We start from the raw sequence: 27,181 nt of genomic DNA, 5'->3' as shown, positions 1-27,181 counted from the left end.
AATTTTAGAGTACAGATTCTCTTTAAGGTGGCCACAAAAGATACACATTTTATTTTTTTGATTCAATTACAACCTATCCAACACAATTTCATTTTCTAAAAAAAAAAAAAAATGAATCAGGATTTTGCAAAACAGCTGAATATCGAGAAAATGGGACATTTGATCACATTTCTCATTCAAAAATAAAATTGAAAGCATTCAATTTCTCTATAGAGCCAATAATTTTTATAGGAAAAAAAACAAGATTAAACATTATATTATATTGTGTGTGGCTTTAGAATACCCCTGAAGTGGTTTAAAAAATAAAAAAATGCATATGTGCTTTAGTAGTAATATCTGGATAGTTTGGAGGCTTCCCATAGCTTCTTAAAGTGGATCAGAGATCAAATTTGGGGTCATCATTAATGTCAATTTTATACCCTACATTGTTTTCGCCTTCTCCTATCACCATCTAATGTAATTAGCCTCTCCCCCTCATCTATCTACTTCTGCGGCTCACCTGGTTCCAAGATCACAAGTGCTCCAGCGAGCACCACTCCCGCAAACAAACAAACAACTTTTTAAGGTGCATTTTATATTGCGTTTACGTTTTGGAATTTTTAAGTTGCATTTGTTTGCGAGGATGCATTTTTGAGGTTGCGATTATATTTTGTGTTTGAGTTTCTAGGTTGTGTTTGTGGTTTGGATTTTTTTAGGTTGCGTTTTGAGGTTGTGCTTGCATTTTTGCATTTGCATTTTTTTGCGTTTGCTTTTTGATTCTGCGTTTGCCTTTTGCGAGTTTAAGATGGTGGTTGGCTGAACTTGATACAGGTACCCATTCATCAGAAATTTCTAAAAGTGGTTGAGGTTGAGCTAGGTATTACTGTTGTATTTTATTATTTATAACTATTAAAAAAGCCCCACCCATTTATACAATGGGTGCTAGGCAAGTGGGTGCATGGTGCACGACCTCACGCGCATGGCCATGACCCCCCCCTTGACCCCCCCAAATGCACGCATAGCTGCAAAACCACATGGCCCCAATCCACGTGCATGCCCCGCAGCCATCCACGACCACTTCCTGAAGCTCGCATGCCGCATATGCGCGTTAGGCAGCTGGCACAGACACAGGGACACAGGAGTAGTGCACAATCTCACGTGCACAGCCATGACCCCCCAAACACACGCACGGCTGCAAAACCACGTGGCCATGACCTGCACGCATGCCTGTGCATGCCCCCTGCCTGTCCACAACCACTTCCTGAAGCCCACACGCATGCCACACATGTGCGTTAGGCAGCTAGCACAGACACTGAGTCACATGAGGACAGGGGGATAGTTATTTAGAATGCTGCTGGTGCACTATAGTCAAAGGTTTTTTGTTTTTTTTTAGCTCAGATTCACTTTAAACCTCGCCATTCTAGCAAATGGTCTTCCTAAACTTATTAGACTGGACTCTGGAGCCCATTGATTGAGCTTCTCCTGGCTGCACTTCTGGCCATGAAGAAGTGCATCCTGACTGAGCATGTGCAAGTTAGTTTGGCACATGCCCAGTAGAATAAAGCTGTTCATATATGGCTTTTTGCCGATTCCTGCGGGCAAAACTAAAAACTGTGTGTGTGTGATTTTAGATCACACATCCCTGCCTGGAGCCAAAGGGTAATGATGATGTGGAATCAGATACCAAAAGGAAAGGGGGAAGGATTGTGATATTTTAAAAATCAATAAACTAATAATTTAAACTAAAGAGGATTCCATTAAAATCTGTGTGTGTGAGACTAGCATAAGAAACATTGTGACTAGAACTGGCTTAAAAACAGTGACTTTAAAGGACAGTCAAAACGAGAGGGATACGGAGGCTGCCATATTTATTTCCTTTTAAAATGAACCAGAGACGAAGCACTCTCATGTATTTTACCATAAATATCAGTGGCAACATTAGAGAAAACACCTACCCTTCTCTCTGTTTCATCCTTCACTGCTCAGCCTGCTTGTTATCAGCCCTGATAAAATCCCTGACTGAGCATTCAGTCTGGCTTTGCTCTGGAATCCTTATAGCTAAGTCTGTCTTCTCTGATGTCTTTTCAAGCCCAAGCATGCCCCCTTCTGGCTGTGCTTTATTGTTCAGTATACTCACAGCATCACAGAGAACTGTGATGAGATGGGAGGAGCTGCTGCTGCCGAGGAATGAGTTATGGTATATTGAATTTTATATATATATATATATATATATATATATATATATATAAATATATATATATATATATATTATTATTTTTTTTTTTTTTTTTTTTGCAAAAATACCAGGTATAGTATTTATTTTGTAAAATCTATTGGGGAAAATGTTTATTTTGTGCCAAAGCGTTCATCTCTGATTTCCTAAGACCAGTTGCCTGGCTATCTTACTGATCTTCTGCCTTATGCTGTGAATAGAAGATGAGTTTGTTCAGCAGATTTACAGTCCAATCGATATCCCGAATGATATTCTGATTGTTTTTCTGATCGATTTCCATTCCTTCTATGAGAAAATTGATTAGAAAAACAATCAAAATCAGATCGGGCCTGTTGGAAATGATGTATTGAGCCATCTATCTGCCAAAAAACCTCACGGTGTATTCCCAGCATTAGCCATAGACCCTGAACCAGCATGCAGCAGATCAGGTGTTTATGACATTATTGTCAGATCTGACAAAATGTGCTGCATGTTTGTTTCTGGTGTTATTCAGACAATACTGCAGCGAAATAGATCAGCAGGACAGCCAGGAAACTGGTATTGTTTAAAAGGAAATAAATATGACACCCACCATATCCCTCTCGTTACAGTTGTCTTTAAATATTTCTTCGTTTAAAAGCAATATCATACTCTGTTTCATACAGTTGTTACACAACAGTTGGTGGAGTTCTTCTCTAAATCATAATATTTAATAAAAGTCCAGAGTTAGTTTTTTTTTCTCTATACAAGAAAGGGGGGGAAGGAGGTTGGTGTAGGGACAGTGATCGCAAAGCAAGGAAATGTCAACTCCCATTTGCAAACAGGAAATGTGTAGTCTGTGAATCTGTGACTATTCTTTGATCTGTTCCAACCGCAGTCTTCTTCTGCTCCTGCTAAGACATCTATGTGTCTAAGCCTACTTAGGGTCACGTTTGTCACAACTATTTATTTGCTCTGCACCCTACCAAGAAACAAGAGGAAGAAGGCAAGAAAACGAAGTATAGCCAGCCTGGGTTTCTCTGGTGGAGCTGACCAATTCTTCACAGTGGCTGGAATTAAATGAAGCTGACTTATTGGTCCTTGGAGAGCGCTCACTGCAATCTCAGGCTGATTTTCTCACAGAGATGCTTGCAGATTGTACAGTTTGGAGTGTGCAGTCACTCTCTGCGCTGTGCTGGACAGGCTGAAAAATTACTTTAGGAAGTTTCTGCCTAGCATAAACCAAATCACTTTTTTCTTCTCCCACCGCTGGAGCGTACGGAAACTTTTCCTTTCAGATACTTGTAGACAAGAACTAAGCTCAGCAATGTCCTGGACTTCAGCAGTGTGCTTCTGCCTACTGACAGGTAATTACATTTTACTTTCTGATACATGTCCTGACATTCAAAATTGCCTTTTTTACGTTTTTCTTTTTTGTAGGTTTTAGTGAATTAGATCTCTAGCTTGATTTGTTAATTTCACGGGACCCCGGTGGACAGTATTATGCTCATAGGACCCCAGTGGGCTGTGTTATTTTCTGTGGATCCCAGTGGGCAGTGTTATTTTCATTGGACCTCAGTGGGCAGTGGTACTCTGCTGGGACCCAGTGGGCAGTGGTACTCTGCTGGGACCCAGAGGGCAGTGTTATTCTCCTGGGACCCCAGTGGGTAGTGTTACTCTGCTGGGACCCCAGTGGGCAGTGCTACTCTGCTGGGACCCAGTGGGCAGTGTTATTCTCCTGGGACCCCAGTGGGTAGTGTTACTCTGCTGGGACCCCAGTGGGCAGTGCTACTCTGCTGGGACCCAGTGGGCAGTGTTATTCTCCTGGGACCCCAGTGGGTAGTGTTACTCTGCTGGGACCCCAGTGGGCAGTGCTACTCTGCTGGGACCCAGTGGGCAGTGTTATTCTCCTGGGACCCCAGTGGGTAGTGTTACTCTGCTGGGACCCCAGTGGGCAGTGCTACTCTGCTGGGACCCAGTGGGCAGTGTTATTCTCCTGGGACCCCAGTGGGTAGTGTTACTCTGCTGGGACCCCAGTGGGCAGTGCTACTCTGCTGGGACCCAGTGGGCAGTGTTATTCTCCTGGGACCCCAGTGGGTAGTGCTACTCTGCTGGGACCCAGTGGACAGTGATACTCTTCTGGGACCCAGTGGGCAGTGCTACTCTGCTGGGACCCAGGGAGCAGTGTTATTTTCCTGGAAAACTAGTGAGTGATGTTATTCTCCTGGGACCCCACTACTTTGCTGGGACCCAGTGGGCATTATTACTCCGTAATGGACCCCTGAGAGTATTTTTATTCTTTTAGGACTCAAGTGTGTAGTGTTATTCTCTTGGGACCCCAGTGGACAGTGTTACTCTGCTGGAACCCAGTGCACTCAGTGGTGGTGCTCCTTTTGGTAGGGGTGTTCTTTCTCTGTTCTCCTATTTATTGCAACACCCCAATCTAATTTTAAATGAGAAAAGATTCATGTTGTGGACAGTAACAGTGCATCCGCTCTTACCATCCATGGCACAACCACCTATGGTGTTTTAACACATGCTTTGAAGAAATTAAGCTTTGGTTTATTTGCTCATGAGAAGTCTGGTGTGTTAACCGATCTTTGGACTTGTCTATTGTACGTGGGATATCTGCTTTGCACCCAAGGTTATGCACCTGTCTGATACGGAAAGTGCTTCATTTTTACAATAATTATGTATAAATAATTTAGTAAGTGTCTGCCCATTGTAAAATATTTCCTCTCCCCGATTTACATTCTGCCATTTATCAAATGGTTACATTTTTACTGCTGGCAGGTGATGTCAGTGGAAGGAGATGCTGCTTGCTTTTTTGGCAGTTGGAAACAGCTGTAAACAGCTGTTATTTCCCACAATGCAACAAGGCTCCCACAGTGTGATGTCAGAACCATGGTTCTGACATCACACTGTGGGAGGGGTTTCACCACAATATCAGCCATACAGAGCCCCCTGATAATCCGTTTGTGAAAAGGAAAATATTTCTCATGGGAAAGTGGGTATCAGCTACTGATTGGGATGAAGTTCAATTCTTGGTTACGATTTCTCTTTAAAGTGTACCAGAGCTGTGGAAAAACAAAGAATTGGTACTTATCAAGGGCTTCCTCCAGCCCCATAAGCACGTGTGAGTCCCTCGCCATCCTCTCGCGGTCTGCGGTTCAGCCGTAATCAGCCCCGTAACTGGCTCAGTTGCGTCAGTCGTGGTCTTCTGCGCATGCGCAGGACCTCCGCTGCGCAATTTGTGTGACCCATGTTATATTGCACAAATAAAATGCTACTTTTGTAATAGGTGTTACCTCAACAACACTTGCAGAACCATGATCATGCTATATTTCAAGCTAAACACAGAACATATACAGGGAGCAAACAACAGCGTGCCACAGTCATGCCTGGAGACACCTGTTCAGTGGTAGCAGGTTGTACACGAGTCATGCCTAGAGGTACCTGTTCAGTGGTAGCCGAACAGGTGTATCCAGGCATGACTCATGTTATGTACAACCTGAACCTGCTAGTAGCAGGTTGTACATAACATGAGTCATGCCTGGATACACCTGTTCAGTGGTAGCAGGTTGTACACGAGTCATACAGACATTATTAATGCTGTGCTTGGTATTCCGATCCTGTAAGCAGCGGTAGGAATGAAAGTAGGCATTCGTATAAGAAGGAAAGGATATTGAAGATTCTTTACCCCTGGAATGGGACCAAACCAGAGAGCTGTCTAGCCATCTACCTCAGTACAGTGGCAGACAAAACTATGGAAGACAATTGTCATGGACAGAGGTGGACCACATGGTTCCTGTGGAAAGATGACAATGATATCACTAATATTCACAGGCGTTTGAATTTGAACACTAACACTAATCAGGAGTGGAAGAACATCTGTATTGTAATGGCCGTGGATTGAACATGAATGGTGATACAACACTGTGGCAAGCAGTGTAACTCCAGGCATAGTTTTGGGTATGACTGGTTCTAATCAGATTTCTGAGGCCTCTTCTAGACCCTAGTTTCTCAACGTGTGGTACGCGTACCCCTGGGGGTACTTCTGATGGTTCCAGGGGGTACTCAGGCTTGACATACTTAACCAAGAATAACAAATTTCGAGTTTTAGAATATTATAAAACTTATTTAAACAACACAAAAGTAGTATTTTAGCTAATTAAAAGCAATAGTAAATGCTAGGAAATTGTTTAGAACCAATTATCATGTACTACGATTAACCACTTTGTCCTCCTTGACGTATAAAAACGTCAAGGAGGACAGGCGCGCTCCCGCGCGCTCCCGCGGCCGATCGCGCGCGTGCACGCGCACTCCCGGCCGCGGAGTCGGTAGCCACGGAATCAATGTATCGGGCTGGGGAGCCCGATCATTGATTCCTCTCCCCCGCTGAAAAAGCGACAGCTTCTCTCGGAAGCTTCGCTCTTTCTGAAGCTGTGTCCCTCTAAGCGTACATTGTACGCTTAGAGTGACGTCATGTAAAAAAAATCGAGATTGCCATCTTGTGGCCAAAAAGTAAAACTACAAGCAAATACCCAAAAACATTACACAACACCAATATTTCCCCAAATAAAACACTTTTATATCCCACCCTCCCAAAAATGCCCACATAAAATGTTTAATAAAAAAAAACAAAAAAAAACATTACTATAAAAAAAAAAAACATAAATATTTACCTAAGGGTCTAAACTTTTTAAATATCTATGTAAAGATGAAATATTTCTCTTTATTTTTTTTTTATAAGCTTGTAAATAGTGATGTATGCAAAACGGAAAAAATGCTCTTTTATTTCCAAATAAAATATTGTCGCGATACATTGTGATAGGGACATAATTTAAATGGTGAAATAACCGTGACAAATGGGCAATAACAATACATGGGTTTTAATTATGGAGGCATGTATTATTTTAAAACTATAATGGCCGAAAACTGACAAATAATGAATTTTTTCATTTTTTTTCTTATTCTTCCTGTTAAAATGCATTTACAGTAAGTTGGCTCTTAGCAAAATGTACCCCCCAAAGAAAGCCTAATTGGTGGCGGAAAAAACAAGATATAGATCAGTTCATTGTGATTAGTAGTGATAAAGTTATAGGCTAATGAATGGGAGGTGAACATTGCTCGGATGCATAAGCTGAAAACGACTGAGATGTTAAGTGGTTAAATATATATTTGTCAAGGGGTACTTGTGATACGGTTTACTATGCTAGGGGGTACTTGGTGGGTACAGGGTTTTAAAAGGGGTACATACCAATAAAATGTTGAGAAACACTGTTCTAGACGGTTCTGCTCTCCTGGCCAAAGGGTGCTTGCCGGTAGCAGATTAATTCAGCCAAATGGCTGTATTTGTTGTAACTATACCTGTGCCAGTGTACATCTTACCACACCTGCACTTGAACAGGCATGCAGAGGTAAATGCCACCCCACTGACCATGCCAAACACTCAGGAGTAAATGAAAGGCTGTGGACATCTAAAGACATTCGCAGTCCTCGTTGCAGAGAGGAGCACCAATCTCTATCCTCTAATTTGTATTTCAAACAAGGATGAACAAGTATGGGTAGGATTTCTAGTTGTATGAAGCCATCTATAGTGTGCACAAAATTACAGTTCAACCTGTCTTTTCATTAAAAAAAAAAAAAAGTACTACAAGCCTCTTTTTTATCTTTTTAATTTGATAGCATTTCTCAGCATGAAATCAGACAGTTGACAGGACAACTGCCTTCTGAATTGAAAAGTGCCTAATAGAAATACTGTAAGGCTGGCTTCACACATATAAAGTGTGCATTCTCTTTCCAGTCCTGTCAGTTTTGTAAGTGTTTTCTATGACTGGCCTGGGTTCACTCATAAACCTTTGAGGCCCCTTTCACACTGGCCCGTTTTCATTGCGTTGTGTTACCCTTTTTTACCACTATAGCAAGGAAAACTTATGGGGCCTCTCATACCTACCGTGGTGCAATGCGATGCGCTGGAAGTATCAAATGCGATGCAAACATGCAGCGACCGGACGTGGTTTAAATCTATGGCGACCCAGAGATTTTAAAATGTTTAGTGTTTGCGTTGCGGTGCGCATGCCCAAAAGCGTATTAATAAGCACGATTCTAATTTCGGCCACAGGAAGTGAGCACTAGAGAACCTCCCTTTCTGCTTGGCTTGCAGCTAGAAGGGAGATTACAGCATGACCGTGGAATCCTCCAAAGGCTATTTTTAGCATTGTGGTGCGATGCGATCATCGCAGCACAGCGCAGCGCACATATAACGCCGGTTATAAGTGTGAAATTGGCCTTACAGTTCCATTCCTGTTAGGTAAAACTGATAGAAAACTGATATAAACCGATGCAAGTGGCAGGACGGGACAGGACTGGAGCACAACTGTACAGATTATGTGGGAACCCTGCTTAAAGAGAGTCTGAAGCGAGAATAAATCTCGCTGATTCTCTTCTATATAGCAGGGGCATGTTTGCCCCCGCTAACACGCCGCTATACCGCTGCTGAACGGGGGTCCCTTACCCCCAAATCCCCTCCGTGCAGCGCGGGGATCTCTTCCTGGTGAGGCAGGGCTAACGGCTATAGCCCTGCCTCTCAGCGCATCTGTCAGCACTGATCGCTGCCTCTCCCCGCCCCTCTCAGTCTGCCTTCACTGAGAGGGGCAGGGAGAGGCGGAGATCTGCCACCTGATAGACGCGCTGAGAGGCAGGGCTACGCCCATTAGCCCTGCCTCCAGCAGCAGCAAAATCCACGACCAAGTTGGTCGTGGATTTTGCAGGGGGGGATTCGGGGGATAAGGGACCCCCGTTTAGCGGTGGTGTAGCGGCGTTTTAGCAGGGGCAAACATGCCCCTGCTATATGGAAGAGGATCAGCGAGATTTATTCTCGCTTCAGACTCTCTTTAAAGGAAATGTCAGGCAAATCCCCCTCCCCCACTCTACATACCTGGTGCTTTCCCCAACCCCTTGCAGCCAACATGTCCGACGCTGCAGCTCCACTCTCAGTCGCCGGCCTGGGGTCCTCGCCGCTGCAGAAGCCGACCTCAAGGTTGTCCTCTACTACGCCTGCGCAAGCGCCGCTGTCAATCAAGTCCACATTGTCCAGAGTGTACTGCGCAGCGCAGAAGACCCAGACTGGACCCGACTGAGCCTGTTACTGGGGCTGATCGTGGCTGAACGGCAGACCTCATGAGGATGGCGTGGGGCACATGGTTCATGCAGCAGGAGGAGGCCGCTGGTGCGTATCAAATCTTCTTTTATCCACAGCTCTGGTACACTTTAACTATCAGCTGAAGAGTCATATTTATTAACTAAGTAAAGTTGAGTAAGTGAGCTAATATAGATTTTTTTTCCATGAGAAACCTGCTGGATGATAATGATGCCTCTTCAGAGTCCTCAATGGACCCACTTGTGACTGGTTTTCTGTGAAGTCCCAAGACTGTATTTACCGTTTAGTAGTTTTGTCTGTCATGATATTAGAACTGTTTGACTCTAAATGTTTGTGGTCAAATTGATGTGTCTGGTTGACCATACATGGAATGTTCATATTTTACGACTTTGGCTGCCGTTCAAATATAGAAATTGTCCAGAAATGATACACTATTATTTTCAAGGAGGGAAAAAGGCTGGTGTGCTATAAGTCCCGATAGCACAGAAACTCGCAGTAACTATACATCAGTGGTGCTCAAATACCCCTTTTTAAAATTCGAGTTTGGTCGAATTCGAATAGTAAATTATTCGAGGTCAGTCGAATATTCGAGTCGAATAATTTTTACTATTCGATTCGACCTCGGACTTCGAGCTCACTATTCGAGTCGGTATTCGAGCTCATTATTCGAGCTGACTATTCGAATTGGCCTTAAATAGCTTCCAACACTTGTTTTGAGGGTGAATGATGCAAGAAACATCTTTTTTTCCAAGTAACAACAGCAAGTGATTATGTGGGGATGTTCCTTTAAAAAAAAAAAGGTGAAAAGAGAAGTTGTGTCCAGAATTTTGTTCAGTACTGTATATACTTCTTCTTCTTCTTCTTCTTCTTCTTCTTCTTTATCTTCTATCTTCTTCTTCTTCTATATCTTCTTCTTCTATATCTTCTTCTTCTATATCTTCTTCTATATCTTCTTCTTCTTCTATATTGTCTTCTTCTTCTTCTTCTTCTTCTTCTTCTTCTTCTTCTTCTTATTCTTCATCTTCTTCTTCTTCTTCATCTTCTTCATCTTCTTCATCATCATCTTCTTCATCTTCTTCATCATCATCTTCTTCTTCTTCTTCTTCACCTTCTTCTTCTTCATCTTCTTCATCTTCTTCATCTTCTTCATCTTCTTCTTCTTCATCTTCTTCTGCATCTTCTTCATCTTCTTCATCTTCTTCTTCTTCATCTTCTTCATCTTCTTCTTCATCTTCTTCATCTTCTTCTTCTTCTTCTTCTTCTTCATCTTCTTCTTCTTCTCCTTCTTCTTCTTCTTCATCTTCTTCTTCTTCATCTTCTTCATCTTCTTCTTCATTTTCTTCTTCTTCATCTTCTTCTTCTTCTCCTTCTTCTTCTTCTTCTTCATCTTCATCTTCTTCATCTTCTTCTATATCGTCTTCTTCTTCACTTATTTCTCTTTTCAATTTTTTTTTACAGAAATGCAGCTATTTTTGAGCGTAACAAATAGCTGGTGGCGCACGCATGTTGGAAGCGCCATTGTATGTGCTCCCTGGCAGTGGAAACACACAGACAGCAGGAGGTAAATTCAGCAGCAGGAGGAGGAGGATGAGTGTGTGGCAGCAGGCAGTCAATGAGGCAGGCAGCGTGACATAATAGCCCTGGTACCTAGCGGTGATACCAGGGCTGTAAATAAACACAACAGGAGGTCCCAGACAGCGGTCGTGCAGCCCACATCGTGTCCAATACACAACTGGGACAACACAGTTTTCAACCCGGGCACCTCAGAAAAATTAAACCTTTTTTTTTTTTTAATGGTTTTTTGGTTTTGTTTGTACAACCAATTACACAGATATATAGCTATTGTTTGACGTAATAGCTGGTGGCAGAGTGGCAGCAGAATGTAATTCTGCAATTTCTGTGTACCCTGGCAGTGGGAAACACAGACCGACAGCAGCAGCAGCAGGAGGAATGGAGGAGTAATGTGAGCAGCTATTGTTTGACGTAATAGCTGGTGGCAGTGTGGCAGCAGAAGGTAATTCTGTGTACCCTGGCAGTGGGAAACACAGACAGACAGCAGCAGCAGGAGGAATGGAGGAGTAGTGTGAGTGTGGCAGCAGGCAGGCAGCGTGACATAATAGCCCTGGTACCTAGCGGTGATACCAGGGCTGTAAATAAACACAACAGGAGGTCCCAGACAGCGGTCATGCAGCCCACATCGTGTCCAATACACAACTGGGACAACACAGTTTTCAACCCGGGCACCTCAGAAAAATTAAACCTTTTTTTTTTTTTAATGGTTTTTTGGTTTTGTTTGTACAACCAATTACACAGATATATAGCTATTGTTTGACGTAATAGCTGGTGGCAGAGTGGCAGCAGAATGTAATTCTGTGTACCCTGGCAGTGGGAAACACAGACAGACAGCAGAAGGGCAGTACACAGCAGCCCACTGTAGGTGTAAAATGTGTGGCTGCAGGCGACGTAATAGTCAAACTGAACCAGGCTGGTTTAGTGAGCAGGAGCCAGGAGGTGGTAAAGGGTGGTAAGGCACATTAACGATGGTTCTTAGCCAGTTCATGTCCCCCTCTCGCCGACAACAGGGGCCAGGAACTCGCCTTCCACCCACGCCTGGTTCATCTTGAGAAACGTCAGTCTGTCCACAGACTTGTGAGACAGACGTGAGCGTTTCTCGGTGACCACGCCACCAGCTGCACTGAAGCAGCGCTCGGACAGCACGCTGGAAGGGGGGCAGGACAGCACTTCCAGGGCGTACTGCGCCAGCTCGCTCCAGATCTCCAGGCGCTTGACCCAATACTCCATGGGATCAACAGGGGCATCGCTGTCAAGCCCGCTGTAGGACCCCATGTAGTCAGCCACCATGCGGGTCAGGCGCTGGCTGTGACCGGAGGAGGATGCTGCTGCATCATGCACCTCCTCTCTAGTCACTGCTGCCGGAGCCTCTACAGTCCTGTAGAGCTCGTGGCTGAGAGACAGCAGGTCTGTGGGGCGCTTGCTGCTGGATGCAGGCACCTGCTGCTGCCTCTGTGCTGGCTGCTGGACAGTGGGGGTGGAAGGCTGGGGGAAGGCTTCCTCCAAGCGCTCAACAAGGGCCTGCTGCAAGCTCCTTATTTGTTGCGCTGGGTCTCCTCCTGCAGGCGGCAGGAACTGGCTCAACTTCCCCTTGAGGCGTGGGTCCAACATCATGCTGATCCAGATGTCCTCCCTCTGCTTCATCTGGATCACCCTGGGGTCCTTGCGCAGGCACGCCAGCATGTGCGCTGCCATTGGGAAGAGGCGGGCCACGTGTGCTGGCACATCGACGGCAGTGCTGTCCTCCTCATCCTCCTCCTCTGCCGCCTCATCCTCTCTCCACCCCCGCACCAACTCAGCTGCGCTGTGCTGATCCCCCTCATCAGCAGCAAGGTCAGGGACCTCCACCAAGTCCTCCTCCTCCTCCCCCTCAGAGGTGGACTGTGCAGCTGCTTGCCGCTCCTGCTGGTCCAAGGCTGCCGCTCCCTGTTCCAGCAAAGCATCGAGGGCCCTGTTCAGCAGACAAACCAGGGGCACCCACTCGCAGACCATAGCATGGTCCCTGCTCACCATGTTAGTGGCCTGCAGAAAGGGAGCCAGCACTAAGCACACCTGCTGCATGTGCCTCCAGTCATCATCGGGGACGATGGACGGGATGTTGCTGGTCTTGTCCCTTCTCCGAGCGGCGGAAACAGTGGCCAGGGCAAGGTACTGGTTGACAGCGTGCTTCTGTTCAACCAGACGCTCCAACATCGCCAGGGTGGAGTTCCAGCGAGTCGGAACGTCAAGGATCAGCCGATGGCGTGGCAGCTCCAGCTCCTTTTGCACGTCTTCCAGGCTCGCACAGGCTGCAGCCGAGCGCCGGAAGTGACGCACAACGTTCCTTGCCGTTTCCAGCAGTTCGCCCATCCCCTGGTAGGTGCGCAAGAACTTTTGCACCACCAGGTTCAGCACATGGGCAAGACAGGGGATGTGGGTCAGGTTTCCCCTGTCTATTGCGGCAACCAGATTGGCCCCATTGTCGGCCACCACCTCTCCGACTCTGAGGCCTCTGGGGGTCAGCCAAATCCTCTCCTGCTCCTGGAGTTTGGCCAACACATGGGTTGCCGTCAGCTTGGTCTTCCCAAGGCTGACCAAGTGCAGCAGCGCTTGGCAGTGGCGGGCCTTCACGCTGCTGCTGAGGCGGGGGGTTTGGCCAGGTGTGCCGGAGGATGGCAGAGGATCGGAGGAACCTGCTGCAGTTCCCCTGACCCTGCGGGGGGGGGGGGCACCACCCACTGTGTTGCTGCTGCTGTGCCCGCTGCTGCTCTCCCATCCTCACCCCCTTCCACCAAGCTGACCCAGTGGACAGTGAAGGACAGGTAGCGGCCTGTCCCGAAGCGGCTGCTCCAGGAGTCCATGGTGACGTGGACCCTTTCACCAACCGCGTGCTCCAGCCCTCGCTCCACATTGGCCATCACAAAGCGGTGCAGTGCAGGAATGGCCTTGCGGGCGAAGAAGTGTCTGCTGGGGAGCTGCCAGTCTGGAGCTGCACAAGCAAGCAGCGCATGCATGTCGCTCCCCTCCTGCACAAGCGTGTACGGCAGGAGTTGGGAGCACATGGCCCGTGCTAGCAAGCCGTTCAGCTGCCGCACGCGATGGCTGCTGGGAGGCAGAGCCCTAACCACCCCCTGGAAGGACTCGCTCAAAAGGCTCTGGCGTGGCCTTTTGCTGGCACGGGAATCAGCAGACACAGCAGAGGAGGCCACTGAGGACTGGCTGCCAGAACAGGCCTCAGTGTCGGCGGCAGGAGTTGCAGAGGGGGGAGGAGCAGTGCGTTTCCGCACTCCTGCTGGTGCTGCTGGAGGAGCAGGAGGGCGGGTGGCTGCTGCTGTTGCTGCTGCTGCTGAAGGCTGTGCAGTGATGGGTGTGGTGCCACTGCCAGCACCAGATGCCTTCAGCCTCTGGAACTCCTCATGCTGGTGGAAATGTTTTGCAGCAAGGTGGTTGATGAGTGAGCTGGTGCTGAACTTTAAGGGGTCTGCACCTCTGCTCAACTTCCGCTGACAGTGGTTGCAAGTGGCGTACTTGCTGTACACTGTGGGCATGGTGAAAAAACGCCAGATTGGTGACAAAAACGACCCCCTACGGCATGGAACCGCTGCTGCCTGTCTCCCTGTGGTGGTTGGGGGGGGGGGGCTTGGGTGCGGCTGGTGGTGGTACTGGCAGATGCTGCTGCTGCTGCTGCTGAGCCTGAGACACCAGCAGGCTGGGGGACCTGCCTACTGCTGCCAATGCTTGCAATGATGCGCCTCCTTGCAAGGCCCACAAGCGCATCCTCCTCCTCCTCCTCAGAGCTGCTGATGACGACATCCCCTGGAGCTGGTGGCACCCAGTCTCTGTCTGTCACCGTGTCATCATCATCCTCCCCCTCCTGAAACATGTCCTGCTGGGATGATGACCCCCCAAACTCCTCTCCTGATGCATGGATGGGCTGCTTGACTGTCGCCACAGTCTTGCTGTCCAATCCCTCATCCCCCAAAGTGCCCATCAGCATCTCCTCCTCAAGATCGCCAACAACAGCAGACAATTTACTCATGATGCCTGGGGTCAAAAGACTGCTGAATGACAGGTCGGCGAGTGACGGTGAACTGGCCTCCTCCCCAGGCCCTGCTGGGCGGCTGCTGCGAACAGGGGTGGTGGTGGTGGTGGTGAGGGTGGAGGCCTCGGATGCAGAGCTGATGGCGGGCTGCTCATCCTCCGTCATCAGTTGCACCACAGTGTCAACATCCTTTTCCTCAATGGGACGTTTCCGACCCGGCTGGAGGAAAATCGGAGCAGGTGCTACACGCTGCTGCTGCTGCTGTGTCTCTGCAGCATGAGTTGCAGATGCTTCTGCTGGGCGGCGCCCAAGGCGTCCACGGCCAGTGGCTATGGGAGGAATGTTAGCCACTGACGCTGCTGCTGCTGCTGCAGAACTGTGCATGGTGGCGCGGCCGCGCCCGCGGCTTGCCACAATGCTGCTCCCTCTCCTCCTGATTCCCTTGCTGCCCTTCCCCTTGCCCAAACCGCGCTGGCTGCCACTTCCAGACATCTTCGATGTTTTGGGCGTAAACACAAAAGTTTTTGAAAAGGGCGGGTGAAAAGTGGGGTACTTTAATGGAGTGGGTTGGTGGGTGAGGTGACTGAGTGAGTGTCCCGACTCCCTAGTACAGTAAGTAAGTAGTAACAGTCAGGAAGTACAACTAGCAGTTACAATAATCAGTAGTAATCACAAGGAAATAGAGTGTGTGTACACTACAGACAGTGAGTGCACGCACGTGCAAACACGCGCAGGAGCTGGCCTATGAACAGAGAGTGAGTGAGTGTCCCTAGTACAGTAAGTAAGTAGTAACAGTCAGGAAGTACAACTAGAAGTTACAATAATCAGTAGTAATCACAAGGAAATAGAGTGTGTGTACACTACAGACAGTGAGTGCACGCACGCGCACACACGTGCAGGAGCTAGCCTATGAACAGTGACTGAGTGAGTGTCCCTACTACAGTAAGTAAGTAGTAACTGTCAGGAAGTAGAATTTACAATAATCAATCAGTAATCAGAAGGAAATAGAGTGTGTGTACAGTACACAGACAGTGAGTGCACACACACACGCAGGAGCTAGTAGCCTATGAACAGTGACAGTGAGTGTCCTAGTACAGTTACAGTATATAACTATTCAGAAGGAAATAGAGTGTGTGTACACAGACAGTGAGTGCAAGCACACGCAGGAGCTAGCCTATGAACAGTGACAGTCAGTGAGTGTCCTAGTACAGTTACAGTATATAACTATTCAGAAGGAAATAGAGTGTGTGTACTACACAGACAGTGAGTGCAAGCACACGCAGGAGCTAGCCTATGAACAGTGACAGTCAGTGAGTGTCCTAGTACAGTTACAGTATATAACTATTCATAAGGAAATAGAGTGTGTGTACTACACAGACAGTGAGTGCAAGCACACGCAGGAGCTAGCCTATGAACAGTGACAGTCAGTGAGTGTCCTAGTACAGTTACAGTATATAACTATTCAGAAGGAAATAGAGTGTGTGTACTACACAGACAGTGAGTGCAAGCACACGCAGGAGCTAGCCTATGAACAGTGACAGCCAGTGAGTGTCCTAGTACAGTTACAGTATATAACTATTCAGAAGGAAATAGAGTGTGTGTACTACACAGACAGTGAGTGCAAGCACACGCAGGAGCTAGCCTATGAACAGTGACAGTCAGTGAGTGTCCTAGTACAGTTACAGTATATAACTATTCATAAGGAAATAGAGTGTGTGTACTACACAGACAGTGAGTGCAAGCACACGCAGGAGCTAGCCTATGAACAGTGACAGTCAGTGAGTGTCCTAGTACAGTTACAGTATATAACTATTCAGAAGGAAATAGAGTGTGTGTACTACACAGACAGTGAGTGCAAGCACACGCAGGAGCTAGCCTATGAACAGTGACAGTCAGTGAGTGTCCTAGTACAGTTACAGTATATAACTATTCAGAAGGAAATAGAGTGTGTGTACTACACAGACAGTGAGTGCACACACACACGCAGGAGCTAGTAGCCTATGAACAGTGACAGTCAGTGAGTGTCCTAGTACAGTTACAGTATATAACTATTCAGAAGGTAATAGAGTGTGTGTACTACACAGACAGTGAGTGCAAGCACACGCAGGAGCTAGCCTATGAACAGTGACAGTCAGTGAGTGTCCTAGTACAGTTACAGTATATAACTATTCAGAAGGAAATAGAGTGTGTGTACTACACAGACAGTGAGTGCAAGCACACGCAGGAGCTAGCCTATGAACAGTGACAGTCAGTGAGTGTCCTAGTACAGTTACAGTATATAACTATTCAGAAGGAAATAGAGTGTGTGTACACAGACAGTGAGTGCAAGCACACGCAGGAGCTAGCCTATGAACAGTGACAGTCAGTGAGTGTGCTAGTACAGTTACAGTATATAACTATTCAGAAGGAAATAGAGTGTGTGTACAGTACACAGACAGTGAGTGCACACACACACGCAGGAGCTAGCCTATGAACAGTGACAGTCAGTGAGTGTCCTAGTACAGTTACAGTATATAACTATTCAGAAGGAAATAGAGTGTGTGTACACAGACACTGAGTGCAAGCACACGCAGGAGCTAGCCTATGAACAGTGACAGTCAGTGAGTGTCCTAGTACAGTTACAGTATATAACTACAATACAAAATACAATCACTAAGTAGTAAAGGACAGCAGAAATACTGTCTAATACTATCTAATACTGTCTAAATACTAATGAGAAATAAACTAACAGAGGACAGGAGGACAGCTGCCCACACAGGCAAGGCCCTGAGGCCTAAAGCTGTAAGCCTGCAGCAGCTGTCTGAGTCTCTCTCTATGTAACACAAAAGCTACTAACTAAAATACAATGTCTATCTAACTAACAACAATATAGGTGTGTATAGGAGGTGTATGTGAGCAAAAACGCTAGGTAAATGACCACAATAGAGCTCTTGCTAAGCCAAAGCACAAAGGAGCAACTCTCTCTCTATGCAAGTCTCAGGCAAGGACGGAGAAACGGAACATGGCGGACGCTATTTATAGGGTAGGGGCTGGCCAGGGTCCCCCTCTGTGATTGGCTGCCGTCAGAGGGCCTGGGAGCCCTCTGATTGGCTCTAAGGACATCAATCTGGGCTATGACGCTATTCGAGCTCTGTATTCGAGCTCGAATAGCGCCGTTTGCTCGAATAGCTCGAATAGTGAATGGGCTATTCGCGTTTACTCGAATAGCCCATTCGAATAGCTGCAGCTATTCGGAGCTCGAATACCGAGCTCGAAAAGCTGGAAAAGAGCTCGAATATTCGAGCTACTCGAATATTCGAGCTCTGCTGAGCACCACTACTATACATGAGCAGACCGAGGGGCTTAGCTCTGCCACCACTATTATCTGAACTGCCAGTATATTTAAAGGACAACTGTAATGAGAGGGATATGGAGGCTGCCATATTTATTTCCTTTTAAACTATACTAGTTGCCTGGCAGCCATGCTGGTCTATTTGGCTGCAGTAGTGTCTGAATCACACCAGAAACAAGCATACAGCTAATCTTATCAGATCTGACAATAATGTCATGAAACACCTGATCTGCTGCATGCTTGTTCAGGGTCTATGGCTTAAAGTATTAGAGGCAGAGGATCAGCAGCAAGGCAACTGGCATCGTTTAAAAGGTTAAAAATGTCAACCTCCAGAATCCTCTTAATTCACGTTATTATTATTTAGTATTTATATAGCGCCAACATCTTCTGCAGCACTGTACAGTATATGGCCTCCATTCACTAAGATCATGCTGGAGATAACAACGCAAGAGAAAACTTGCCACCACACAGTGAAAGAGTTATCTTATCTCTACATTCCTTAAGTTACCTCCTCTGTAGTTAAGTTACCTCCTCTGTAGTTAAGTTACCTCCTCTGTAGTTAAAGGCTCGTACACACGTCGAATTATCGCAAACGACTCGTCGTTTGGACGTCAAATCGTGCGTGTGTGCAGTCTGTCGTTCAGCTGATAAGACTGGACTTGAGCGATTCGCCAAGAGGATCGCTCAAGTCCAGTCTTATCAGCTGAACGACAGACTGTACACACGCCCAATTTGAAGTCCAAACGACGGGTCTTTTGTGAAAATCCGACGTGTGTATGTATCTTAAGTTACCTCCTTTGTAGTTATTTTCACATGCTGCTTAGTAACAGCCTGTCTTTAACTTTAGAATTCTGGAGTTATTTTAAGGATTGAAGAGTTAACTTTAGACAGAAGGGTAAACTTTAGATTTGCCTGAGGTAAAATGTTTCCTGAATACTACATGCCTCATCACCATGGTGACAGGGCCGGTTTAAGCAACAATGGGGCCCCAGGGCAAAATAAACCTGGGGGGCCCCCCAACATATACCCCGGAACAAAAATCGGCATTAGGGGACCTTTTTTGCAGCTGGTATAGTCAGGGTGTGAAGTCCAAATCGGCCGGAGCTTCACATTCTGGCTATCCCAGCCTGCATGGAGGACAAGGGGTTAAAAATTTTCAGGAGGGGGGACCCCACATAATTTAAACAAAAAAAATTCCCACACTCTAAACATAAAAAAAATTGGGGAAAATAGGAAAAAATGCCAGGGATCTTCATACAACCGTATTGCGGCTGTATAGCGATCCCTGGAAAAAGCGCTGCGGCTGTGTATGGACCCCCTGGAAACCCCATCAGGAAATGTATTGCTCTTTCGTTTGATGCATGTAAAATTACACTACCGTTAGGTTTGCTACTAAAAGTGACATTTACCGCATTTAAAAGTATACTTTTTTCCTTCGAAACTTTAAATCGATTTTCTCAAAAACTATAAGGTCTTTTTCAAAAATAGTTTTTTCCTCTTATTCCTAATGATCTCCTTAACATATCCTGCAAATTTAGGGTTTCTAGCATTTAAGGTAGATTTGCTATTAACCATTAAATTCGGCAGGTTTTTAAATGTGTATTTTTTTATCTTTGAAACTTTAAAATCGATCTTCTCAAAAACTATAAGGCCGATTTGAAAAAAAATGTTTTCCTCTTGTAGCCACTGGGGGCCCCTACAAGCTCTGGGGCCCTGGGGCAGCTGCCTCCTTTGCCTCTATGGTAGCGCCGGCCCTGCATTGTGATAACTCTAGAAACGTTATTAAAGACAGGAGATTAGCTTAGTGAATTGAGGCCATGTCTTGTCACTTAACTGTCCCTTAGAGGTGCTCACAATCTAATCCATACCATAGTCCTATGTCTATGTCTCTACCACTCCTGCCCAATAGAACCACAGTTCCACCTCAAACCACCTCAGATCCTCTTAGTTTCATTTGTGTTACTCCTGGGGTCACAAAGTTGGAAGAGCTGCTCTGTGTCTCACACACAGAGCAGCATGCAGGGAAGCGAGGGAGCAGCAGCGGGAGTGGCCGTGAGAGGCCTGCAAGAACGCCTCCTGTGGGTGTTTCAGCAGGCAATACCTCTCCTCCCTTCCCCTCTAGATTGGTGACAATTGCATGTCGCTAATTTCGGGGGGTGATAGCGTGCCGGTGGGGGGGGGGGTAGAGAGCGGCGTGGGGGGGACACAGAGGCGTGTCCTGCAGCAGGGAACATGTCTCTGTGTCCCATCTGCCCCCCTCCCTCCCCATGCTGCACCACCTTGGGTACACTTTAAAGTCATTTGGAACCGCCTTTTAAAAAAAGAAATCAGATACTTACCTAAGGAGAGGGAAGGCTCTGGGTTCTAATGAGCCTTCCCTCTCCTCTCCTGATGCCCGCGGTGCCGCGCTGTCCCCGGGAGAATATTTGACTAAATTGGTCAAACTCCGCTCCTTCCGCCGGCGAAGGTGACTTCAAAAAGTCTTCAGGATCCCGAGTACTCCCGAAGACGGGACGCTCCATACTGCGCACGCGTGAGGGCCCTCTATTGTGCAATCGCTCATGTGCGTTATGGAGCCGCCTGTCTTTGGCAGGACTCGGCTCAGGAAGACTTCCGAAAGTCCCCCACAATGAGGAATTTGAATGGGGGAGCCATCGCTGCAACGAGGGCACCGGCAGAGGAGAGGGAAGCCTCATTAGGACCCAGAGCCTTCCCTCTCCTTAGGTAAGTATCTAGTTTCTTTTTTTATAAAGCTGTTCCCAATGACTTTAAAGCAAACCTGAAAATATAAACTTATGAGATAGTGAATTGTGCGTAGTGCAGCTAAAAAATAGAATATTAGTAGCTAAGAAAAGAATTTGCAACAAAAAAAAAATTACGTTTTTAAAAAACTTCAATTTGTTATCTATGCAAAAGAGCTTCTCTGAGCTACTTGACCCACAGGATCAAATACAGTCTTGTTTTCTGAAGCACTGACTTAAACAGCCAAGAAAATGTGAAAGATAGCTTGAGATACGGTTTTATTGCAGGTTCAAAGAGGCCCTTATGCAATTTACTTTTTCTCCTAAGGTTTCTCCTAGGTGATAATTTTTCATCTTCTTTTTAAAATAACTTCCCAGCATTTTGAAATTTCAAAAATCACCATAAGTATTAGAAAAAGTATGATCACATTCATTTTGTGTATTTTCTTGCTTGCTGGGGGTTTAACCACCTCGAAGGGTTTTTAAAAATAATGAAAATGTATTTCATTTTTCTATGGGAAGGTGTATACTAGGGTATTTGGATGTGGTTTTACTTTCTGGCCACAAGATGGAGATACAGAGTTAGTGTGTTCTAAAAATAGAAACAAAACCAAGTGTTTGTATTTGTTTATATGTGTGTAAATACAGGGAGTAGATGCTCGTGCTGCTGGAGGTGAAAAGGTTAAAAGGTGTTTTATTGACAAGTTGTGAAAATACCAATTTGGAGAAAATCAAGGCGAAAAAGTTAATTGCATATGGGCCAGAGTGTGGTTTTAAAACTGCAAATGTGACAGAATGATGTAATGTTATAAAAAAAAAAAAGCTATACCTGAAAATAAAAATATGAGACTCTTTTCTTTGCTACTAATGTTCTATTAATTATCAGTACTACACATACAATTCTTTATATCATAAGTTGTTTTTGCTTCAGGTTTGCTTTAAGAGTGAATAAGGTTACTGGCATCATCAGGATGGTCACACAACCATTCTACCCCCTTCCAAATTCATTTTTTTTTATTTTTTTTATTGCCAAAGCCCTACATTTCCACAAAGCTGAGATTTTTCTTGTTTGTCCTTGAGCTACAAAGTTAATTGGGTACATAATCTACAGACACTATTGGGTATTGCATTTATTGAATACTGCATGTGTGGGGGCATGCAGGTAATTTGGAACGTTAATGCCATAAAACTCAATGCAAAAAGCAAAAAAAATTCTACAAATGTAATTTTTGGAGGGTGAATTCAACTTTGATGAGTTCAGCATTCTCTATGAAGGAGGAACAGTTAGTAGCTATGCATTTGTTCTTCCTGTTCCTCATTCAAGGGGTTTTGGCTGAGGTTCTGCTTTAAAGAGGAACTCCAGCCTAAACAAGCATACTGTCATTAAGTTACATTAGTTATGTTAATTAAAATAGATAGGTAATATAATCTCTTACTCACACTGTTTTGAAAGAACAGGCAAATGTTTGATTTCATGAGGGCAGCCATCTTTTTGGTTGAAAGGAGGTGACAGGGAGCATAAGACACAGTTCCAACTGTCCTGTGTCCTGAGCACCTCTCCCAGTTGCTAGGCAACGTGAATAACAACATAGGAAATCCCATCATGCTCTGCACAGTATCAAGGAAAAAAAGCCTGAGCTTTTTTTCTTTGATGGGTGGAGCTTAGGTAAAAATGCAGCTAAAAATAATGCTTTGGTAAGAAAAACAAAGTTCTGATACTGTGACACTGTTAAAGAAACACCAAGCCTTTTCAGTTCTGCTGAGTAGATTTTTAGTCCGGAGGCTCACTTTAAAGATAACATCAACTGAACAATCTCACAAAGTATACTCATCAATAGTAGAAAGCATAATGAACTTAATTTAGAAGTCATGTATGACTATCATGCAAAATGACCTTTAATGGTTACTTTGTGTCATCATTGATCCACAATCAGTTTTCAGCTCGGCTGCTCTGCTCTCTGCCATTCTGCCATGGAGAGGGTCGTGGGAAGCAGAAAACTCAAACACTTGTCAATTCACAAGCTGTCCAATCAATAGCATATGGACAAGTATTATTATTAAAGGGTATCTGAGTCAGGAGGAAAGTTTGCATTTACTTACCTGGGGTTTCTTCCAGCCCCCCACATGGTCTACTAGAACACTCAGTTTTCTTCTGGTCTACAGTGGGCTGCTGCCCCTCTCCAGAAGCTTGCTGACTACTAGTTCAGTTGTCATTCCTCTTTCTCAATCGGGCAAGCTCCCTGGGGGGGGGGGGGGGGGGCACTCCCACTTCCTGAACTCCTTGTCAAGAAGCGGGGCTTCAGCACTGATGTGATTATTTTAAAAGTCCTAAAAATTACTATAATGGATTGAATATGACGATGACGAGTCTAAGTACTTCCTGGGCCCTACTAAAGTACCTCTGGGATAAACATACCACATGCTGAGAGCCTAGGTCCTTTTTATGGAATAGGAATGCAACAGGAGACATAGCAAAGGCTGGCCTGCTTAAATTATTTCCTGGAGCAGTGGTCCACAAACTAAGGCCCGTGAGCTGAATGCAGCCCGCTGAGGCATTTTCACTGGCCCTCCAAACACAAAATGTATAACTTATAGATGCTGCCCACTGCACCTCTAAATATCGGCGGCCTGCATATAGAGTAGCAGTGCTGGCACCACCCATCCACATACTGTAGTACCCAGCGAGCAGTCATTCGCTGGCTTTCAATCCAAATCTGCATCAGGTGACACCTTGGTATGCTTCATTGTCTGGTGCACTATGTCTTCGAGCGCCACATGAATGTATTTCTGCTGCTGGGAGGTCTCCTCTGGGCATGATAGGAGGGGAATCAATACCGAGATTCAATGTAATGTTTTTCAACATCATTTTATGTATGTTCCGGCCCCCGAGCAGTCTGAAGTATGTTGACCCGGCCCTTGACGCAAAATGTTTGGGGACCCCTGACCTCGAGCTCCTCTAACCGCAAGCATTCTCTGTGTCCCTTGCTGCAGTTCCTCTGTCAGCCCTCTTTTTTTCCCCCTCAGACCGCAAGCAAAACATGCGGGCCCTCACGCCACCAACCCAGCTTCTGCTATTTTCTGTCCAGTGCATCCCCAGCATCCCTTTAGATGTGCATCTGTGCTAAGTGCAGAGAGCTATTCTGTGTATCAGTATACAGATATGCACATCTAAAGGGATACAGAAAAGCCTTTTTTAAATGTACCCCCTTCCTGCTCTGTTATTCTGAAGTCCCGCCCTCCAAAGTATCAGATCAAATGGGGTGAGAAGCAGGGCTGCCTGGCTCACCCTATTGGCTGTCTGCTACATCTATCAACTTTTACCACACAGAGATTGTGAGTTACCGGCTGGTTAGAGCTGGAGATAGTAATTGGTTTAGTGAATTGGCATGGTGATTGGTGAAATCAACTGTTTTCTGCATTACTGAATGTGGTTATGCTTAGTGCATTGAGGCCATAGAGAGAGAGGCCCCTATTTTATTTTATTTTCCTTTCAATTGACTCTTCCTCCTAAGTTCTCTCCTAGGTGATATTTTTACATCTCATCAATAAAAAGTCTTCGAAAGCAAACCTGAAGCGAAAAAAAACAACTTATATAACAAATTGTATGTGCAGTCTGAATAATGAATAGAACATTTGTAGCAAAGAAAAGAGTCACATATTTTTATTTTCAGTTTCATAGCTTTTTTATAACATTGCATCATACAGTCACAGTTTCAGTTTTAAAACCACACTCTGTCTTTTAAGCTATACAACATAGCAGAAATAATGACCCTTTGAACTTCCTGCAGTACAGCCTTAAATCAAGCTCTCTCTCACTGTTTCTTGGCATTTTAAGTGTTTCAGAAAACAGGACTGTATTTGACCCAGTGGTTCGAACAGCGCAGAGAATCTATTTTGCATAGATAACAACTGAAGTTCTTTAACTCTTCCTGTACTGGAACACAAAATGAGACTCTTTGGTTTGCAACAAATGTTCTATTTCTCAGCTGTACTACACATACAATTCATTACCTCATAGCTTTATTTTTGCTTAGGTTTGCTTTAAATCATTTAACGGTATTCTGACTTATTAAAACGTCCTGTTTGTGCCTGTTAGCGGCAACAGGACATTTTAATAAGTTGCACGTTCCCGCCGCCGCTCCACACATGTGTGCGCTGCCACCAATGCCGTTTTCCATCGGGATTCCCTGTTCAGTGATTGGGGAAAAGGACTGAGCGGTCCTCTACCTAATTGCAATACCTGGAATGAATGGACGTGACCAAAAACAGCGGCCACGTTCATTCACAAAAACAGGAAACAGACACAGTTAGTAAAATGTAAAAAAAAAAGTGAACACTTCCTATAACGGAAAGTATTTACTAGCACCATCTTGTGGCCAAAAAGTAAAATTACACATACAGGCACATTATGAATAAAATTAATAACTGACACTTCCAAAGCCCCCCCCCCCCCCCCCCAAAAAAAAAGACTTGTAAAAAAAATAGTCCGTTTAAGAAAAATACATCAATAGTTGCCTTAGGGACTAAGCTTTTTTAATCTATATTTTATTTTATTACTATTTATTTATTTTATTTATTTATTTATTTTATTACTTTTACTTTACTACAAAGGGCCTTGTAATTATGGACTGGACAAAAAAACAAACAAACAGAAAACTAACACCTATCTTTCCAAATAATATATAGTTGCCATACATTGTGATAGGGACATCATTTAAACAATTTAATAATCGGGACAACTGGGCAAATAAAATGTGTTGGTTTTATCCACAGAAAAATGTTTAACTTTAAAACTATAATGGCCGAAAACTGAGAAATAATAATTTTTTTCCATTGTTTTCTTATTTTTCCCCTTAACACGCATTTAGAATAAAAAAAAATCTTAGCAAAATGTACTACCCACAGAAAGCCTAATTGGTGGCGAAAAAAAACTAAGTATAGATCAATTTGTTGTGATAAGTAGTAATAAAGTTATTACGGAATAAAAGGGAGAAACACTGAAAAGTGAAAATTGCTCTGGTCCGTTAGGGTAAAAACCCTTGGGGTGAACTGGTTAAGCCACCAGCAAGCAAGAAAATACTCGGAATAATTCTGAAAGTAGTTTTTCACCAACTTTTTTTGGCACTTTTCCAATTTCAGAGTCCTGAAAAGATATTTTAAAGAGAAGATGAAAAAAAAATATCTACTAGGAGAAAAGTGAGTTGAAGAAAGGCCAGAGAGAGATGTCCAGGAGGAGGGTACATTGCTGCAGTAGGCATGGTCACCGACACAACTGGACAATATGTGACTTATATGCTGTAGTGCTTTTTTCATTGACTTTAGTCCAGCAGACCTCAGAATATTATTCGAGACTTGCAGGGAATAGATTACCACTGTGCATTGTCAATGGTTGTTGCACAACGGTTATCTTTGACCAGACTTATGCTTATAAAACGACTTTGACGGTTAATGTCTGTAACTTAATGACTGACATTGCAAAATCCTTGAACAATGCTATTTTTAAGGAATGCATCTGGTATAACTTCTCTAAATGACACAGCTATATATTTTATAAACTGCAGCTATGCTTTCCACAGCAACAACATTATTTACCACAGAGTAAGATAAGTGTGACACAGACCACAAGCCACAGCCTGTCTCAGAATGAACTTTCCTGCCAGCTTCAAATGTTAATTATGGTTAAGTGTTTTTAAAAATTGATGGACATGCAGTAAGTAATAGTTTCAAATGTAATTGTATTATTATTCCAGTAAAAGCAACACTGTATGAAAAATAACGACAGGTAATAATGCTTTTACACCTGTCAATAGAGCACTATCCCATCTTGATCACCTTTAACCACTTGCCGATCGCGTCACATCAATGGGCGTAAGGTCCTTGGGGCGTGGTTTGCGGGAGCAGCTCTGAGGACGGAGCTCCGCTCCGCCTTCAGCATTCGAGCTGCCTGTTAGACGGCAAAACCGCCGTCTTTTATTGCTGTACAGCGTTGCGGTCTAAGGCAGCGCTGTACTGGAGACAACTGTGTGACATGGTTGTCACCCTGGGGGGCACTACAGCGATCCGCTGTCATAGGCTGAAGCCTATGACAACCGATCACACTGATTGGCTGGCGGGGGGAGGGAGGGGGGAATAGAAAGTAAATTAAAAAAAAATAGGCAATTTTATTGAAAAATAAATAATATAA

General features: G+C 45.0%; 1 protein-coding gene across 1 annotated transcript in view; it reads left to right on the top strand.

Annotated features, from left to right (window-relative positions):
• Window positions 1-3,320: 3,320 nt before the first annotated feature.
• ITGA1 (integrin subunit alpha 1) overlaps window positions 3,321-27,181 on the top strand; it is a 178,344-nt gene continuing 154,483 nt past the window's right edge. The window contains exon 1 of the mRNA XM_068271771.1: window positions 3,321-3,537. Within this exon, the coding sequence (XP_068127872.1) occupies window positions 3,498-3,537 (40 nt within the window). The 5' untranslated portion in view covers window positions 3,321-3,497. The remainder of the gene's footprint in view (window positions 3,538-27,181) is intronic.

The sequence above is a fragment of the Hyperolius riggenbachi genome, chromosome 1, assembly GCF_040937935.1.
Source record: "Hyperolius riggenbachi isolate aHypRig1 chromosome 1, aHypRig1.pri, whole genome shotgun sequence".
Taxonomy (NCBI): domain Eukaryota; kingdom Metazoa; phylum Chordata; class Amphibia; order Anura; family Hyperoliidae; genus Hyperolius; species Hyperolius riggenbachi.
This window is presented reverse-complemented; position numbering and strand designations above follow the sequence as displayed.